The sequence below is a fragment of the Kogia breviceps genome, chromosome 8, assembly GCF_026419965.1.
Source record: "Kogia breviceps isolate mKogBre1 chromosome 8, mKogBre1 haplotype 1, whole genome shotgun sequence".
In the NCBI taxonomy this organism is placed as follows: Eukaryota; Metazoa; Chordata; class Mammalia; order Artiodactyla; family Physeteridae; genus Kogia; species Kogia breviceps.
Genome location: NC_081317.1, coordinates 24079614 through 24100117, shown reverse-complemented (window position 1 = coordinate 24100117; position 20504 = coordinate 24079614). Strand labels below are relative to the sequence as shown.

General features: G+C 39.4%; 1 protein-coding gene across 2 annotated transcripts in view; it reads right to left on the bottom strand.

The window, feature by feature from the left end:
* The window catches only part of TMEM245 (transmembrane protein 245), a 104646-nt gene that overhangs the window by 48077 nt on the left and 36065 nt on the right, over positions 1-20504 (bottom strand). For both annotated transcript variants that reach the window (XM_067040994.1, XM_067040995.1), the window contains 3 exons: positions 20388-20492; positions 7865-7947; positions 3414-3504 (listed from right to left, as the gene is read on the bottom strand). In XM_067040994.1, the coding sequence (XP_066897095.1) occupies positions 3414-3504; positions 7865-7947; positions 20388-20492 (279 nt within the window). The remainder of the gene's footprint in view (positions 1-3413; positions 3505-7864; positions 7948-20387; positions 20493-20504) is intronic.

Sequence of the window (20504 nt, the reverse complement as noted above, 5' to 3'; positions counted from 1 at the left end):
TGGATCATCTTACTATCATTACTCTGAATTCTTTTTCAGGAAGACTGCCTATTTCCTCTTCATTTGTTTGGTCTGGTGGGTTTCTACCTTGCTCCTTCATCTGCTGCATATTTCTCTGTCTTCTCATTTTGTTTAACTTACTGTGTTTGGGGTCTCCTTTTTGCAGGCTGCAGGTTCATACTTCCCGTTGTTTTTGGTGTCTGCACCCAGTGGGTGAGGTTCATTCAGCGGCTTGTGTAAGCTTCCTGGTGGAGGGGACTGGTGGGTGGGGCTGGATCCTGTCTTTCTGGTGGGCAGGGCTGCATCTGGTGCTGTATTTTGGGGTGCTGTGTACTTAGTATGATTTTAGGCAGCTTCTCTGCTAATGGGTGGGGTTGTGTTCCTGTCTTGCTAGTTGTTTGGCATGGGGCATCCAACACTGGAGCTTGCTGGCCATTGCGTGGAGCTGGGTCTCAGCGTTGAGACAGAGATCTCTGAGAGAACTCTCACCGATTGATATTACATGGTGCAGGGAGGTCTCTGGTGGTCCAATGTCCTAAACTCAGCTCTCCCACCTCAGAAGCTCAGGCCCAACACCTGGCCAGAGCGCCAAGACCCTGTCAGCCACACGGCCAGGTACATGGGGATTTCCCTGTCTTTTGGGAAGTCGGAGGTCTTCTGCCAGTGTTCAGTATGTGTCCTGTAGGAGTTGTTCCACATATAGATGTATTTTTCATGTATTTGTGGGGAGGAAGGGGACCTCCACGTATTCCTCCTCCGCCATCTTGAAGGTCCTCCAATTCACCCATTTAAGTGTATAACTCAACAGTTTTTTAGTACATTCACAGTTATGCAACAATTACCAAAATCAATTTTGGAACATTTTCATACCCCCAAAAGAAAACTCCATACTCATTAGTAATCAATCACCCATTTCTCCCCAATCCCCATACCCCTGAAAAGCACTACTCTACTTCGTTTCTGTAGATATGCCTCTTCCACACATTTTATATAAATGGATGTGGTCTTTTATGACTGCTTCTTTTACATAGCCTAATGTTGTCAAGGTTCATCCATGCTGTAAAATGTATCAGTTCGTCCTTCCTTTTTATGGCCAAATAATATCCCAGTATGTGGCTATACCACATTTTATTTATCCATTCATCAGTTAATGGACATTCAATGGTTGCTTTTAGATATTATCCCTGTGTCTTGCAAATGAGGATCACAAATATTTTACAATGTTTCATAGCAATATCATCTCTCTTCAGCTATCTTCCCTTTTAGACTCTTGAGCAAAAGGTTTCAAACCTATCTTTTTTTTTTTTTTTTTTTGCGTTATGCGGGCCTCTCACTGTTGTGGCCTCTCCCGCTGCGCAGGACAGGCTGCGGACGTGCAGGCCCAGCGGCCATGGCTCACGGGCCCAGCTGCTTGGCGGCATGTGGGATCCTCCCGGACTGGGTCACAAACCTGTGTCTCCTGCATTGGCAGGCGGACTCTCAACCACTGCACCAGCAGGGAAGCCCCAAACCTATCTTTTCTCTAAGTAATTTGAAATTTACTTCTTTAAAATCTAAGGCACATTTCTCCAGCTATCCATATTCCCTTCTTTATCCTTTTCCCAAATAGGTAAGAATTCCAGAATAAAAATTTCTCCTGAATAGATAATTCAAAAATTAAACGCTATGCTTTCCATAGAATAAGTCAGGCATATATATATATATACACATACAAAAGTCTAAAAGCCTTCTGCAATGACTGGATCTTTCTTCTATGATAGTTCTGAGATGTATCTCCACATACAATGGACCTTTGACCAACACAGGTTGGAACAGCACAGGTCCACTTACACGTGCATTTTTTTCACTAAATATGTACTACAGTGCTCCACAATCTGTGGTTGGTTGAATCCAAGGATGTGGAACCAGGTATATGAGCACCAACTGTAAAGTTATAAGGGAGTTTTTTGACCACAGAGAAGGTCAGCATCTCTAACCACCATATTGTTCAAGGGTCAACAGTACTTATCTTTCATTTATTCAATAAATATATTTTTTTAAAACTTCCATGTGACAGTTGATTTGGTTATCTGGCATGGACCCAGGAAGATAAATAAAACATTTTTCTCTTAACTTTTAAGTTGACCACAATTCCATCCTCAGGTTAGCAGATTACTGCATGTACAATGTCATTTCCAAGATACCTTTTATTTTGAGAGTTTCTTTTTGAATTTTAAATAAGAAATCACACACTAATACTTTTTTTCTGGCACACATCTCACTGCAATAAATCGTGTCAATCCCTAGACAATCCTAATTACTTCAATACATTAAAACTTCAAATTACCTTCATTTCCACAGGCAAAACTAGGGCGAAAAAAAAGAGATATACCAGGGCTTCCCTGGTGGCGCAGTGGCTGGGAGTCTGCCTGCCGATGCAGGGGACACGGGTTCATGCCCCGGTCCAGGAAGATCCCACATGCCACGGAGCGGCTAGGCCCATGAGCCACGGCCACTTAGCCTGCGCGTCCAGAGCCTGTGCTCCACTATGGGAGAAGCCATAACAGTGAGAGGCCCACGTACCGCAAAAAAATAAAATAAAAATAAATAAAAATAAAAAAGAGAGATATCCCAAATCCATATCATGGAGTCTGATCTCAGCTGTGATAACTGTGCCTTCTCCTCTGTCTTTCATCTCCCCTTCACAAAGCTTCAGCTTCCTGTCTCTACATCTTGGATCACATAAATACCCCTTCTTAAAATACACTATTCCTTCTCTATATTCATCCAGGACCTATCATTCCATTCCTTCAAGGTTTATCTCAAGTGCCACATTAAAGCACTAAACTCAGTTCCGGGCACACAATTCTAGCATACCACAGTAGAAAGAGCAAGGGATTTGGAATTAGTCTTCAGTTTGAAACCAAGCTCTGCAATTTACTACATGACCATAGGGAATTTACTTAGCTTTGCTAAGTCTGTTTCCTCATCTATAAAGGGGATAAAATAATTCAGACTACAATAAGTTTCTTGGAAAGATTAAATGAAACAAATTGGAAACTGCCAAGCACAGTTATCAGAAAATAATAAAATATAATATGTGTTAATACTTTTTTCTCCACAAAGCCTTATTTGGCCACCGAAGCTTAGTGATCATTCTGTTCTAAAGCACAAATAATGAATCAGAACTATCTTGAACATGAAACAAAAGGCCTACCTCTCAGACTGTTCAGGCTACCAGGACTAATCAATATGATCATCCAGAAGGTTTAATTTCATCGTATATTGCTTGTTGACTTGCAGATTTAAGCCTATCTCAAAAATAGAAATTGTTCTAAACAGAATCTCCATTTTTGCTTTATCAAAGCAAGAAGTCACTACCCATGAAGACCCTGCAAAGAGAAAGTCACAAAAAGAGGCTCTACCCCCCTTACCTTGTGGGTTATCCATTCTCGTCCATACTGATACACATTGTTAGCCGCGGAATTAAGGGCTCTTTGGACTACCTGAGCCTCAGGAAGCCAACTAATTTAAAATAAAGAAAGAAAAAATGAAAAACTAATACAGTGCACTGCACCAAACTCTTGGAACTTAATTTTTTAAACACTCATTAACTGACATCACACACTTACAAATGTAGTAATCTTATAGTATAATAATATGAACAGGAAATTTGGATCTCTAAATAGAGATGTGACTTGGGAGAAATTAAGTAGCTTTAAAATTTCTCCAGTATTTATAGATTCATCAGTGGTTTGAAGAGACTGTTGAATATTTTCAGTTACGTGGTACTACATTTTAGGGGGAAATTATAACCTGTATTATTATTCAAAAGTGTGAAATTCACAGAGGTATATGGATAGATCCTTAATGACTAACAAACATCTATTAGGCCTGATAAAATAATCTTGCTGGCTGCTGTGAAAACACTTTGCCACTGTATTCATACAGGTGTCCGAAGAGCAACAGATAAAGAGGAGCTGTTGTGAGGCCAAGTCAAAGGCTTTGGCTCAGTCCAGACCTCCTTACAACCAGTGCCCTCTAGGAGACATGGGGCCAGAAACAACCTGAGCAACCTTTGCTGGGACAAACTGGGACACACCTTGGTCTTTTTTTTTTTTTTTTTTTTTTTTGCGGTACACGGGCCTCTCACTGTTGTGGCCTCTCCCGTTGCGGAGCACAGGCTCCGGACGTGCAGGCTCAGCAGCCGTGGCTCACGGGCCCAGCCACTCCGTGGCATATGGGATCCTCCTGGACCGGGGCACAAACCCGTGTCCCCTGCATCGGCAGGCGGACTCTCAACCACTGCGCCACCAGGGAAGCCCACACCTTGGTCTTATACCAACCATAGCCTCTAAACTGAGCTTCTTGCTTCAGACATTTACTATATCAGCCAATCACTAACTCTCCTAGCCTCAGTCAGAAGGTATCCCTCAGTTGAAACCAAGCTCCTACAATTAGGACTGGCCTACCCTCATCTTCCTGGGTAAAGATTAATCTCTATCACAGTATGACCTACGAAAAGAACAGCCCCGATTAAAAACAGCTTCCTCTACTGGGTTCCTCCCAAGTAAGGGCAGGGCTAAGTGACGTTCAGTACCATCGTAGTGCCATCTCCTAATGCAGATCCTGAGAATCAACAGGCTTGAGACTGGTGAGTAGTAAGTAGAAAATGAGTTCTAGACTAACAATACTGTCCAGGAAAAGAAGTAAGATGTGTTCCAACTTCAACTTCATTTTCTTTGAAGCTCTACTAGGCTGACCCTACCCTGAGTCTTTCTAATTTATACTTCAGCTCACCAAGCACATCCACAGGAAGTCGAGTTACCTATGTAGGGCACATAAAATGTGTACCACACTGGAAGAAAGTATATCTAATCAATTCTTAACTGTATCACCTCCACTAAGAGCACCCACATGAATTTCCCACAAGGTCAACTGCCATCTTCAGGACAAGAATCCACTGAGTACTGAGATTTGCAAGAAACTATTAATTCATGACCACCCCCCTAAACTGCTGCAAAAGAATCAGACCTCCCACAAATTACTGAAGTCTAAATAGTTTTTAAATTCTTTCCTGCATATAATATTATTCAGCAATAAAAAGGAACATACTTATTGCTACATACAACATCTTCAGTGGACTTCAAGGGAATTATGCTAAGTGAAAAAAAGTCAATCTCACAAGGCTGCATACTCTATGATTAGATTTATGTATCATTCATCAAACAACATTATAGATATGGAGAACAAAATACTGGTTGCCAAGGGTTAGGAATATGTTGGAGGAGGAGGTAGAGGGTAGGTGTGGCTAAAAGGGATGGCATGAGGGAGGCTTGTGGTGATGGAACAGTGCTGTATCTAGACATGGTGTTGATAGCTAACAGGAAACATGATAAAACTGCAGAGAACACATATAATATACATGCACACATACATACACTAGTGCATGTAGAACTAGTGAAATGTCAATTTCCTGTTTGGGTTATTGTATAGTTATACAAGATAACAACAACAGTAGAGAAGGTGGGGCAAAGAGTCCAGGGGACCTCCCGATACATTTCTTTGAAAGTCCCTGTGAACTTTATAATTATTCCCAAATTTAAAAACAAAAAACAACCAACTTTCTGAACTACTCTGATCTGGGGCTCCCCAGTTTGTGTGTGCCTTCAAAACAATAGTAGAGATAGTATTATTACAATTGAAAACCAGTACAAAAGGGCTTTGGACTTATTTCCCCTACAGAAGAATGACCACCAAAGAAAAAGAGCCCTCTTCTAAGGAGATAATTAAGGCTGCCAGTTTTTTAACTTCACTCCAGATCACTCGCCTGAACTGTACACCAACATAATCAATAGCTTACTAGATGCTTCTGTTGACATTTACCATAACACCTCAAACTCATCAGGTAAAAAGTAAGTGAATTTGTTTTCCCACCATATCTGTTTCTCTGCTTCCTATCTTGGTGAATCCACCATCATCTTATATCCTTCACTAAGACAATGAACATACCTATCACTCTGAAAAGTTTCCTTGCGCCCCTCTGTACTCCCTCCCTGGAACCCACCCCTACCACAGACAGCCACTTATCTATCTGTCACTAGATTAGTGTTTTCTAGAACTTAACATAAACGGAGTCATATCATATAAACTCTCTTTTGCTTGACTTCTTTCATTCACCATAATTATTCTGAGATTCATCCACATTGCTGCTTGAACTGACAGTTCATTTTTGTTTAATGCTAAGTATCGTTCCTTTGAATGGATATACTACAGTTTGTAACTAATCAGAAATATTGAGAACAATATTCTTGGTATGTTGAATATTGAGTATTCAACACTGAGTATGCTCTAGGTAATAGGAGATAAGTGGGTAGAAATATAACAGAAGTCCTTCTGAGAATATTCAGATATGATTCTAAACCAAGTTCAAGAAATGTCCTGAGGCTTCCCAGATGGTGCAGTGTTTGGGAATCCACCTGCCAGTGCAGGGGACGTGGATTCGAGCCCTTGCCCGGGAAGACCCCACATGACGCGGAGCAGCTGAGCCCGTGCGCCACAGCTACTGAGCCTACACTCTAGAGCCCGCAAGCCACAGCTGCTGAGCCTGCGTGCCACAACTACTGAAGCCCACACGCCTGGAGCCCGTGCTCCACAACAAGGGAGGCCACTGAAATGAGAAGTCCGCGCACCGCAACGGAGTGGCTCCCACTTACCGCAACAAGAGAAAGCCCTCGTGCAGCTATGAAGACCCAAAGCAGCCAAATATAAAATAAATAAATTTATTTTAAAAAAAAAGAAAAAGAGAAATGTCCTAAGCAGCTTTTATATAAAGAAATAAAGTCGGGCTTCCTGGTAGCGCAGTGGTTGAGAGTACGCCTGCCAATGCAGGAGACACGGGTTCGTGCCCTGGTCTGGGAGGATCCCACATGCCGCGGAGCGGCTGGGCCCGTGAGCCATGGTCGTTGAGCCTGTGCGTCCGGAGCCTGTGCTCTGCAACGGGAGAGGCCACAACAGTGAGAGGCCCGTGTACCGCAAAAAGAAAAAATAAATAAAAAAGAAATAAAAAAGAAATAAAGAAATAAAGTCAAGTCAAAGGAAAAAACCAAGTTAAATCTCAATTTATAATCCTAAAACTGGCAGGGTATTTCCTAACATAAATTAATGACCGCCTTGGGGTTAGTAAAAAAGGTCATGTAATTTGTCATCAAGTTCAATTAGATGAACAGCATAGTCCAGCTGAACACTCTCCACAAAGACATAAAAACCCTCTAACAGAAGCCAAACTAAACAAGTACACAAAGAGATCCTCTTAGACATGGGTTGGCAGATTTCTTCTGTAAAGGGCCAGAATGTAAATAAATATTTTAGGCTTTTCAGAACATATAATCTGTATCACAACTACTCAATTCTGTCTGCCTTTGTAGCCCCAAAACAGCTACAGACAACAATGGGTACAGGTTGTTCCAATAAATCTCTATAAGAACAGGTGGCTAGATTTGGCCCTGAGCCTCGGTTTGCAACCCTGCCGCAAAAACGATACAATATAGGAACACTGCTGACTGTGCCATGGGGGACTGTCACAAATTCCTGCCTCCTCATCTGTGAAATGGGGATAATCTCTTCAACCTACTGAGGAACACATAACACAATGTAGGTGAAAGCTTAGTAAGTCACAAACATGTGGAAAACTGTGAATCTCAATTCAAATATATGCACTCCCCGCTCCCCACCATCCCATTACATGCTATTCTTAAGCAAAAATGACAACATTCATCAAACCCTTGGCAAATTCTTTTCTCTTCCAAGGTAGAAGATCATTTCATGTAAAGAGACATAGGACCTTGGCCATCCATCTCTATTTTTGTCAAAACAACATTCTTACTTTGCCCACTCAGGGTGATTTGCTAGAGTTTCATTAATCAAATTGCTTGTGACTTCAATCATGTGTACACTCTCTTGATGTACCTGTATTATGGATAAGAAGAGAAAAGAATCTCAATAAAAATTAAACCCAATTGAACATTTATTTTCTACACTATTATTGGAACAATGCTTTTAGAGTCAAGTAATTATACATCTTAGTTTCAATTAATTTAGAAACCTCCACTGAATAGCCGCTATCCATAATGTCCTAGGATACACACTATGGGAAATAAATTGTGCAGAACAGCTCCCTGTCTTCAAGCTCAACAATGGGGGGAGAAATGTAAATAGATACAAATACTTCCAAATACATACAATATAAATATATAGATATATTTAGTTCACATAAGTCTATGTGTGTATAGCATGTGTGTGTGTGTGTGTGTGTGTGTGTGTGTGTGTGTGTATGCACTATCAACACTACAAGGGCTTTAGAATTATAAGGCAATGAGAGACATACAGGGAAATAATCAACCGAGTAAGGTTTGTGAGTAAAGTAACCCAAGTGAAAATGAATCTCAGAATTTACCTTGCTCAGTAATCAACAAAATGAGGGGGATAAAAAAGGAGAAGCCAATGTCAGGGAACATGTTCTATATGATTTTACTATTTTTAAAAGTATTAAATGGAGATTGGTTCAAGATGGCAGAGTAGAAGTACGTGCGCTCACTCCCTCTTGCAAGAGTACTGGAATCACAGCTAACTGCTGAACAATCATTGACAGGAAGACACTGGAACTCACCAAAAAAAAATACCACACATCCAAAGACAAAGGAAAAGCCGCAATGAGATGGTAGGAGGGGCAGAATCACAATTAAATCAAATCCCATAACCGCTGGGTGGGTGACTCACAAACTGGAGAACAATCATACCACAGAAGTACACCCACTGGAGTGAAGATTCTGAGTCCCACGTCAAGATTTCCAACTTGAGGGTCCAGAAACGGAAGAAGGAATTCCCAGAGAACCAGACTTTGAAGGCTAGTGGGATTTGATTTCAGGACTTTGACAGGACTGGGGGAAACAGAGACTCACTATTGGAGGGCACACACAAAATCGTGTGCTTATCAGGACCCAGGGGAAAGAGCAGAGACCCCATAGAAGACTGAACCAGACCTACCTGCTAGTGTTGGAGGGTCTCCTGCAGAGGCAGGGGGTGGCTGTGGCTCACTAAGGGGACAAGGACACTGGTAGCAGAAGTTCTGGGAAGTACTCCTTGGTGTGAGCCCTCCCAGAGTCTGCCATTGGCCCCACCAAAGAGTCAGGTAGGCTCCAGTGCTGGGTCACCTCAGGCCAAAAAACCAACAGGGAAGGAACCCAACCCCACCCATGAGCAGACAAGCAGATTAAAGTTTTCCTCAGCTCTGCCTGCCAGTGCAAAACCCAGCTCAACCCACCACCACTCCCTCCCATCATGAAGCTTGCACAAGTCTCTTAGATAACCTCATCCACCAGAGGGCAGACAGGAGAAGCAAGAACTACAATTCAGGGGCTTCCCTGGTGGCACAGTGGTTGAGAGTCCGCCTGCTGACGCAGGGGACATGGGTTCGTGCCCCGGTCCAGGAAGATCCCACATGCCGCGGAGCGGCTGAGCCTTTGAGCCATGGCCGCTGAGCCTGTGCATCCAGAGCCTGTGCTCCGCAGTGGAAGAGGCCACAACAGTGAGAGGCCCGCATACCGCAAAAAAAAACAAAACAAACAAACAAACAAAAAACTACAGCGCGTCCGGAGCCTGTGCTCCGCAATGGGAGAGGCCACAACAGTGAGAGGCCCGCATAGCATACCGCAAAAAAAAAAAAAAAAAAAACTACAATTCTGCAGCCTGTGGAATGAAAACCACAATCACAGAAATATAGACAAAATGAAAAGGCAGAGGACTATGTCCCAGAAGAAGGAACAAGATAAAACCCCAGAAAAACAACTAAATGAAGTAGAGATAGGCAACCTTCCCCAGAAGAAGGAACAAGATAAAACCCCAGAAAAACAACTAAATGAAGTAGAGATAGGCAACCTTCCAGAAAAAGAACACAGAATAATGATAGTGAAGATGATTCAGGACTTTGGAAACAGAATGGAGGCAAAGATCGAGAAGATGCAAGAAATGTTTAACAAAGACCTAGAAGAATTAAAGAACAAACAGAGATAAACAATAACTGAAATGAAAAATACACTAGAAAGAATCAATAGCAGAATAACAGGCAGAAGAACAGACCTAGAAGACAGAATGGTGGAATCCACTGCCAAGGAACAGAATAAAGAAAAAAGAATGAAAAGAAAAGAAGACAGCCTAAGAGACCTCTGTCTGGGACAACATTAAACACAACAACGTTTCCATTATAGGGGTCCCAGAAGGAGAAGAGAGAGAGAAAGGACCCAAGAAAATATTTGAAGAGATTATAGTCGAGAACATCCCTAACATGGGAAAGGAAATAGCCATGCAAGTCCAGGAAGTGCAGAGAGACCCAGGCAAGATAAACCCTAGGATAAACACACTGAGACACATAGTAATCAAATTGACAAAAATTAAAGAGAAAGAAAAATTATTAAAAGCAACAAGGGAAAAATGACAACATACAAGGGAACTCCCATAAGGTTAACAGCTGATTTCTCAGCAGAAACTCTACAAGCCAGAAGGGAGAGGCACAATATACTTAGGGTGATGAAAGGGAAAAAACTACAACCAAGATTACTCTACCTGGCAAGGATCTCATTCAGATTTGACAGAGAAATCAAAAGCTTTACAGACAAGCAAAAGCTAAGAGAATTCAGCACCACCAAACCAGCTCTACAACAAATGCTAAAGGAACTTCTCTTAGTGGGAAACACAAGAGAAGAAAAGGACCTACAAAAACAAACCCAAAACAATTAAGAAAATGGTAATAGGAACATACATATCAATAATTACCTTAAATGTAAATGGATTAAATGCTTCAGCCAAAAGACACAGGCTTGCTGAATGGATACAAAAACAAGACCAGTATATATTGCATCTACAAGAGACCCACTTCAGACCTAGGGACACATACAGACTGGAAGTGAGGGGATGGAAGAAGATATTCCATGCAAATGGAAATCAGAAGAAAGCTGGAGTAGCAATACTCATATCAGATAAAACAGACTTTAAAATAAAGAATGTTACAAGAGATAAGGAAGGAAACTGCATAATGGCCAAGGGACCAATCCAAGAAGAAGATATAACAATTATAAATATATATGCACCCAACAAAGGAGCACCTCAATACATAAGGCAAATGCTAACAGCTATAAAAGAGGAAATCATCAGTAACACAAAAACAGTGGGGGAATTTTAACACCTCACTTACACTAATGGACAGATCATCCAGACAGAAAATTAATAAGGAAACACAAGCTTTAAATGACACAACAGCTCAGACATATTTAATTGATATTTATAGGACATGCCATCTGAAAACAGCATAGTACACTTTCTTCTCAACTGCACACGGAACATTCTCCAGGATAGATCATATCTTGGCCCACAAATCAAGCCTCAGTAAATTTAAGACAACTGAAATCATAACAAGCAACTTTTCCGACCACAATGCTGTAAGATTAGAAATCAATTACAGGGAAAAAAATGTAAAAAACACAAATACATGGAGACTAAACAATACGTTACTAAATAACCAACAGATCACTGAAGAAATCAAAGAGGAAATCAAAAAATACCTAGAAACAAATGACAATGAAAACAGGATGATCCAAAACTTATGGGATGCAGCAAAAGCAGTTCTAAGAGGGAATTTTATAGCAATAAAATCCTACCTCAAGAAACAAGAAATATTTCAAATAAACAATCTAACCTTACATCTAGAGGAACTAGAGAAAGAAAAACAAACAAAACCCAAAGTTAGCAGAAGGAAAGAAATCATAAGATCAGAGCAGAAATAAATGAAATAGAAACAAAGAAAACAATAGCAAAGATCAATAAAACTAAAAGCTGGTTCTTTGAAAACAAAATTGATAAACCTTTAGCCAGACTCTTCAAGAAAAAGAGGGAGAGGACTCAAATCAAATCAATAAAATTAGAAATGAAAAAGGAGAAGTTACAACTGACACCGCAGAAATACAAAGCATCATAAGAGACTTCTATAAGCAACTCTATGCCAATAAAATGGACAACCTGGAAGAAACGAACAAATTCTGAGAAAGGTATAACCTTCCAAGACTGAACCAGGAAATAACAGAAAATATGAACAGACCAATCACAAGGAATGAAATTGAAACTGTGATTAAAAATCTTCCAACAAACAAAAAGCCCAGGATCAGATGGCTTCACAGGTGAATTCTATCAAACCATTAGAGAAGAGCTAACACCCATCCTTCTCAAACACTTCCAAAAATTGCAGAGGAAGGAATACTTCCAAACTCATTCTTTGAGGCCACCATCATCCTGATACCAAAATCAGACAAAGATACTATTTTTTAAAAAAAGAAAATTACAGACCAATATCACTGATGAATATAGATGCAAGAATCCTCAACAAAATACTAGCAAACAGACTCCAACAACACATTAAAATGATCATACACCATGATCAAGTAGGATTTATCCCAGGGATGCAAGGATTCTTCAATAAATGCAAATCAATCAATGTGGTACACCATATTATCAAATTGAAGGATAAAGACCTTCAATCATCTCAATAGATGCAGAAAAAGCTTTTGACAAAATTCAATACACATTTATAATAAAAACTCACCAGAAAGTGGGCATAGAGGGAACCTACCTCAATATAACAAAGGCCATATATGACAAAACCACAGTATACATCACTCTCAATGATGAAAAACAGAAAGCATTTCCTCTAAGATCAGGAACAAGACAAGGATGTCCAACCTCACCACTATTATTTAACGTAGTTCTGGAACTTCTAGCCATGGCAATTAGAGAAGAAAAAGAAATAAAAGGAATCCAAATCGGAAAAGAAGAGTAAAACTGTCACTGTCTGCAGATGACATGACACTATACACAGAGAATCCTAAAGATGCTACCAGAAAACTACTACAGCTAATCAATGAATTTGGTAAAGTTGCAGGATACAAAATTAATGCACAGAAATTTCTTGCATTCCTATACACTAACAACAAAAGATCAGAGAGAAATTAAAGAAACAATCCCATTCACCATCAGAACAAAAAGAATAAAATACCTAGGAATAAACCTACCTAAGGAAGTAAAAGACCTGTACTCAGAAAACTATAAGAAACTGATGAAAGAAATCAAAGATGACACAAACAGATGGAGAGATATACCATGTTCTTGGACTGGAAGAAGCAACATTGTGAAAATGACTATACTACCCAAAGCAATCTACAGATTCAATGCAATCCCTATCAAACTACCAATGGCATTTTTCACAGAACTAGAACAAAAATTTTCACAATTTGTATGGAAACACAAAAGACCCCAAATAACCAAAGCAATCTTGAGAAAGAAAAACAGAGCTGGAGGAATCAGACTCCCTGACTTCAGAATATACTACAAAGTTACAGTAATCAAGACAATATGGTACTGGCATAAAAACAGAAATATAGATCAATGGAACAGGATAGAAAGCCCAGAGATAACCCCACGCACCTACAGTCAACTAATCTATGACAAAGGAGGCAAGGATATACAATGGAAAAAAGTCTCTTCAACAGGCGGCACTGGGAAAACTGGACAGCTACATGTAAAAGAATGAAATTAGAACATTCCCTAACACCATACACAAAAATAAACTCAAAATGGATTAAAGACCTAAATGTAAGACCGGACACTATAAAACTTAGAGGAAAACATAGGAAGAACATGCTTTGACATAAATCACAGCAAGATCTTTTTTGACTCACCTCCTAGAGTAATGGAAACAAAAATAAACAAATGGGGGCTTCCCTGGTGGCGCAGTGGTTGAGAGTCCGCCTGCTGATGCAGGGGACACGGGTTCGTGCCCCGGTCTGGGAAGATCCCACATGTCGTGGAGCAGCTGGGCCCATGAGCCATGGCCATTGAGCCTGTGCATCCGGAGCCTATGCTCCACAACAGGAGAGGTCACAACAGTGAGAGGCCCGCATACCACAAAAAAAAGATAAAAAATAAAAATAAACAAATAAACAAATGGGACCTAATGAAACTTAAAAGCTTTTGCACAGCAAAGGAAACTATAAACAAGAGGAAAAGACAACCCCTCAGAATGAGAGAAAATATTTGCAAACGAATCAATGGACAAAGGATTAATCTCCAAACTACACAAACAGCTCATGCAGCTCAATATTAAACAAACAAACAAACAAACAAAAAAACACCTAGTCAAAAAAATGGGCAGCAGACCTAAATAGACATTTCTCCAAAGAAGACATACAGATGGCCAAGAGGCACTTGAAAAGCTGCTCAGCATCACTGATTATTAGAGAAATGCCAATCAAAACTACTATGAGGTATCACCTCACACCAGTTAGAATGGGCATCATCAGAAAATGTACAAACAACAAATACTGGAGAGGGTGTGGAGAAAAGGGAACCCTCCTGCACTGTTGGTGGGAATGTAAATTGATACAGCCACTATGGAGAACAGTACGGAGTTTCCTTAAAAAACTAAAAATAAAACTACCATATGACCCAGCAATCCCAATACTGGGCATATACCCAGAGAAAACCATAATTCAAAAAGACACATGCACCCCAATGTTCACTGCAGCACTATTTACAATAGCCAGGTCTTGGAAGCAACCTAAATACCCACTGACAGACGAATGGATAAAGAAGATGTGGTACATATATACAATGGAATATTACTCAGTCATAAAAGGGAATGAAATTGGGTCATTTGTAGAGATGTGGATGGACCTAGGGACTGTCATACAGAGTGAAGTAAGTCAGAAAGAGAAAAAAAAATATCGTATATTAACACATATATGTGGAATCTAGAAAAATGGTACAGATGAACCAGTTTGCAAGACAGAAATAGAGACACAGATGTACAAAACAAGCGTATGGACACCAAGTGGGGAAGGTGGGCAGGGGGATGAATTGGGAGATTGGGATTCACATATATACACTAATATGTATAAAATAACTAATAAGAACATGCTGTATAAAACAATAAGTAAAATAAAATTGAAAAATAAATGTATTGAACACATGGTTTATCTTGGTGAGTATTCCATGTTTACTTGAAAAGAACATGATTCTGCTCTTGTCAATTAGGTCAAATCGCTTGACAATGTGTTTCAATGTTTTATATCCTTACAAATTTTCTATCTACTTATTTTGTCAACTATTCCAAGAAGAGTATTAATGAATCCCCAACTATAATCATTGATTCACCTATTTTTCCTTTTAATTCTGAACATTTTGCTTTGTGTATTTTATTTTTTTAGATTTTTTTTTTTTTTTTTTTGGCTGCGCCAGGTCTTAGTTGCAGTATGAGGGATCTTTTGAGGCATGCGGACTTCTTAGTTGCAGCATGCGAACTCTTAGTTATGGCATGCATGCGGGATCTAGTTCCCTGACCAGGGTTCAAACCCAGGCCCCCTGCATTGGAAGCACAAAGTCTTACCCACTGGACCACAAGCGAAGTCCCTGCTTCATGTATTTTAGAGCTCTAGTGTTAGAACACACATTTGTAATTTTTTTATCTTACTGCAGTATTAACCCTTATCATTATGAAAAGTCCTCATTTGTCTCCAGTAATATTTGTTTTAGCTACATTGTCTAATATTAATATAATCACTCCACGTCTCTTATGTTTACAGTTTGCTTCGTATATCTTTTTTCATCCTTTTACTATCAATCTTTTTGGTTCTGAATTTAAAGTATATCACTTACAGATACCATTTAGCTGGAACTTGCTTTTTCGTATCCAGTCTGAAAATCTGCCTTTTGTTTAGTTGCCTCATATTTAATATACGCACTGATATGACTGGATATAGATCTGCCATTTTGCTATCTGCTATCTGTCCCATCTCTACTATTCCTCTTTTATTGCCTTCTTTTGTGGTAAGCAATTATTTTTTTTAGTATACTATTTTATTTCCCCTAAAATTTGTGTTATTTAGTAGTTGCTGTTTATCTTAACCTTATCATACCTTTAATTTATTACAGCTTACTTCAAGTTAGTATCGACTTACTTCCAGTAAAATATCTATAGAAACTTCATACCAGTTTAGTTCCATTTCCCAGTCCTCTTCTTCATGCTACGGTTATACATATGTAACTTATCTACATATACTATAAACTCTACAATACAGTGTTATAATTTTTCTTTAAATAGGCATATGTTGTCCAAACAAACTGAAGGAGAGGGAAGAATTTAACTTTTACATATACTTAGATATTTACCAAGTGCTCTTCATTTCTCCCTTTGGTAGAGTTATTTCTAGAGTAATTTCTCTTCAGTCTGAGGGAACTCCTTTAGCATTTCTTATAGTGCAGGTCTCTTTATTAACAAATTCTCAGTTTCAGTTTATCTAGAAATGTTTTTATCTTGCCTTTACTTTTAAATAATAGTTTCACTGATTATAAAATCCTTAGTTGACCACTTCTTTTGCCCCCAAGACTTTGAATATGTCATTCCAATGCCTCCTCGGATTCACTGTTTATTATGAGAATTAACTCATTGTTTTGTTGTTCTCCAGTGTGTGATGTGTAATTTTTCTCTTGCTTCCTTCAAGATTCTTTCTCTCTCTATTTGGCTTTTAGTAGCTTGACTATGATGTTTCTAGGCGTGATTTTTTGTTTCTATGTATTTATTCTGCTCAAGGTTTGTCATGTTTCTTGGATCTGTTAATGTTTTTCATGAAACTTGGGAAGTTTTTCACCATTATTTCAAGTATTTTGCAACTTTTTTTTTCTTCTCACTTTCTCAGATGCCAATTATGTGTCTGTTAGGTTCTAACAGAAACGTTGATATTCTCCCACAGATCTCTGAGGTTCCAATATTTTTAAAATTTTTGTTCTTCAGATTGTATGCTTCTACTGATCTTTCTTCAAATTCACTAGTTTCTTTTTTCTGGATTGCAAATCTGCTGTTGAGCCTATCTAGTAATTTTTCATTTGTTATTGTTCTTTTCAGTTTCATTTCAGTCTAGGATTTCTATTTGGTTCTGTTTTATAGTCTCCATTTCTCAGTTGAGTCTGCATTCGCTTACTCATTATTAGCATACTTTCCTTTAATTCTTTGAACACATTTACAATAGCAGCTTTGAATTCTTTGTCTGCTAAATCCAACATGTGGACCATTTAAGTGTCTAATTCTTTGGGTTTTTTCCCCCTTGAGTCACATTTTTCTGTTTCTTTGGATGTCTAATTTTTGATTAAAAATTGGATGTAAAAAAATGAGTTGTAGGGACTTCCCTGGTGGTGCAGTGGTTAAGACTCTGTGCTCCCAATGCAGGGGACCCAGGTTCAATCCCTGGTCAGAGAACTAGATCTCACATGCATGCCGCAACTAAGAGTTCACATGCCACAACTAAGGAGCTCACTGGCCGCAACTAAGGAGCTCACCTGCTGCAACTAAGGAGCCCACATGCCACAACTAAGAAGCGTGCTTGCTGCAACTAAGACATGGTGCAGTCAAATAAATAAATGAAATACATTTTTTAAAACATGTGTTAGAGCAACTCTGGATTCTGTTTTGTACCTCTGAGAGCTGTTATTTTGTTTCAGTAAGCAAATAATTTATCTGTACTCAAACTGCAGTCTGTCTTCCCTGTCATGTCTCTGCTCAATGTCTTTTATTTTATTTTTTGAAAAGCCTAAGGGTTTCCCCTAGATCTGAATAGCTTAACAGACAGCAAATAATTTTGACAGAAGTTATGGCCAGACACTTCGCACTAAGAAGCTTCATCCTCTGCAGCCTGAGATGTGTGAGAGTTGAGAAATACAATCAAAGGCACAACAAATTTGCAAATCTCCCAGGCTTTCAATATTCACAGGCCTCCTTGAGGTCTCACGTATACCAGTCTAGAATGCGTGATTTATTAATCTCAGCCCTTCTATGGCTCTCTTGCTTCCAGAATCTCCCCCTTTAATTCATAGCTTCTCTCTTGCCAGCCCCAAACCAAATCCACCACCTCCCATAAGAAAAGCTGCAGGTTTTTGCTGCTCATGCCAGGCAGATGAGGATAGGTAACTCCAAGCAAGAAAGCCACAAACTATGTGTTTTTACCAGATGTGGTAGCAGTTTTTCATGAGCAAATACTCCTCAAATTATTGCCTAACTGGTCATTTTCCAATGCCCTGATATGGTGTTTATAGTCATTTTTATACCATTTTATCCTTGCTTTAGGCAGAAAGGAATTACCTGACATCCTCACCCTGCTATTACCCCAAGATATATCAGGAAAATGGAGGCAAAAAGGATTTTCTGACAGACTGGATGTGGATATAAAAGAAAAAGAGTAGTCAAGAATGACCCTGAGGCTTTTCACCTGAGCAAGCAGAATGAAGCTGTCACTTACCAAAATGGGAAGACTGTGAGAAGAACAGAGAAGCAAGGGAGGTCTGGAATTCAGTTTTCACATGTTACATCTGAGATGTCTATTAGACATTCAAATAGATGCTGTCGTGGTGTTTTAGAGAATTATCCTTTTATTGGTTGGGAGAATGAACTAGATAACCAGTAAATTTCCTTCAAGAGCTCAGTTTGCATGAGCCCTAGACCACAACAAAGTGGTTCAGTAATACTTGTTATGAAAGTTCAGGGAAGCAAAAGCTCACTGAAGCATGGAATGAACAAAGAAAAAGAACTTGAAAGATGAACAATTGAGATGGGCAGGCAAGAAGACCCTACTCAAAGGGACAAAGAAGGGAGAGTGGAATAGAAGAAGAGAGAGGAAAAAGAGAAAAAAGGAAAATGGAAGACCATACTGGTGAAAGATTTCTCTAAGAACTAGGAACTCGTGCAGTGGCAAGTTTAGGTGAAATATGACAAAAACAAAGAAAGGTCTCTAAACAAGGCTGTAGAGTCTAAATAAGTGACTATACGTGATTAAAATCCAAAGAAAAAAAAATCCAAAGAACAGATAAAAACTGCCTTGAAACTGAAACAGGTACAGAGAGAGCAGGTTGATAAGATCAGGGCATACTGAGGCTAAGAATGACTGAGAACAGGACTTGCAAGTGGAAAGTCAAATAGCAGGAAACAGTGTAATCCTTTAGTAAATTGCTGCATATTAGATTACTGATAACAGGTACTCCCATATCGCTACAGCACTACAGGAAAATTTTTCATATCCATGATTTCATGTAAGCATCACAATTCCTGGAAAACATATAAAAATCTGGGATGCAGAGTTGAGTAGAGTCAATATAAAGATTTAAATAGATTATAAACGTTTTTTAAATAGTCCGTAAGAGACATCACTATAGAGAAAATTTTAGCTGCACTTTGGAGAAAGATTTTCTTTGATGAAAGAGGGGTGATATGGACTAAATTTTTGTATCCTCCCGAAATTCATATGTTGAAATCCTAACATCCAATGTGAGGTAGGGCCTTTGGGAAGTAATTAGGTCATGAGGGTGAAGCTCTCATGATGGGATTAGTGCCCTTATAAGAAGAGACACATGTTCTTTCTCCCCACCATGTGAGAATACAAGGAGAAAACAGCCATCTATAAACCAGGAAGAGGACCTCTACCAAGAACTTGACCATGCTGGCACCTTCATCTGGGACTTCCAGCCTCCAGAACTCTGAGAAATGTCAGTTGTTTAAGGCACTCAGTCTATGGTTTTCTGTTACAGCAGTGCAAACTAAGAAGGGGGAGAGGAAATGCAAGCTGGAAGGATCTGGAAAGTGAGAAATATCCTAATGGTAACTCAGCAGAAAAACCAATGAGACATGAAGGAAAGGAACTGAACTCTGATCTAGGAAACAGGATCTACACTAGAAGTCATGAGACCAGATCGTAGTTCTCCTACTGACAGAAGAAGCCACTTTTCCCTCAGTATCTTAATTTTTCATCTGCATTTACCTCAGAGGATTTTTATGAAATAAGTAAAAATGCACATTAAAAAATATATTAGGCAAGGGGGCTTCCCTGGTGGCGCAGTGGTTGAGAGTCTGACTGCTGATGCAGGGGACATGGGTTCGTGCCCTTGTCTGGGAAGATCCCACATGCCATGGAGCAGCTGGGCCCGTGAGCCATGGCCGCTGAGCCTGTGAGTCTGGAGCCTATGCTCTGCAACGGGAGAGGCCACAGCAGTAAGAAGCCCACGTACCACACACACACACAATATATATATATATATATATATATATATATATATATATATATATATATATATATATATATATATATATATATATAAGGCAAATTCATGGCAAAACTAGTAATACAAAAATCATAAATACTTTAACTGTTACACATACTTATAAGCAAAGTAATATTTCCCATGCCTGCATCTGCTAGCTTCTTATCTACATGACAAATTCTAACAATTAAGAGTTTATTAATGATAACAGTATTGTTGTACTCTACCTTTGCAGTCAGGAGTAGGGCTAAAAGAAGGGTTCCTATCACTAACAAAAATATGATGAAAATGCTAATTATTTTGTCTAACATCTTCTCCAGCCAGATGATCATCTGCACAGAAAC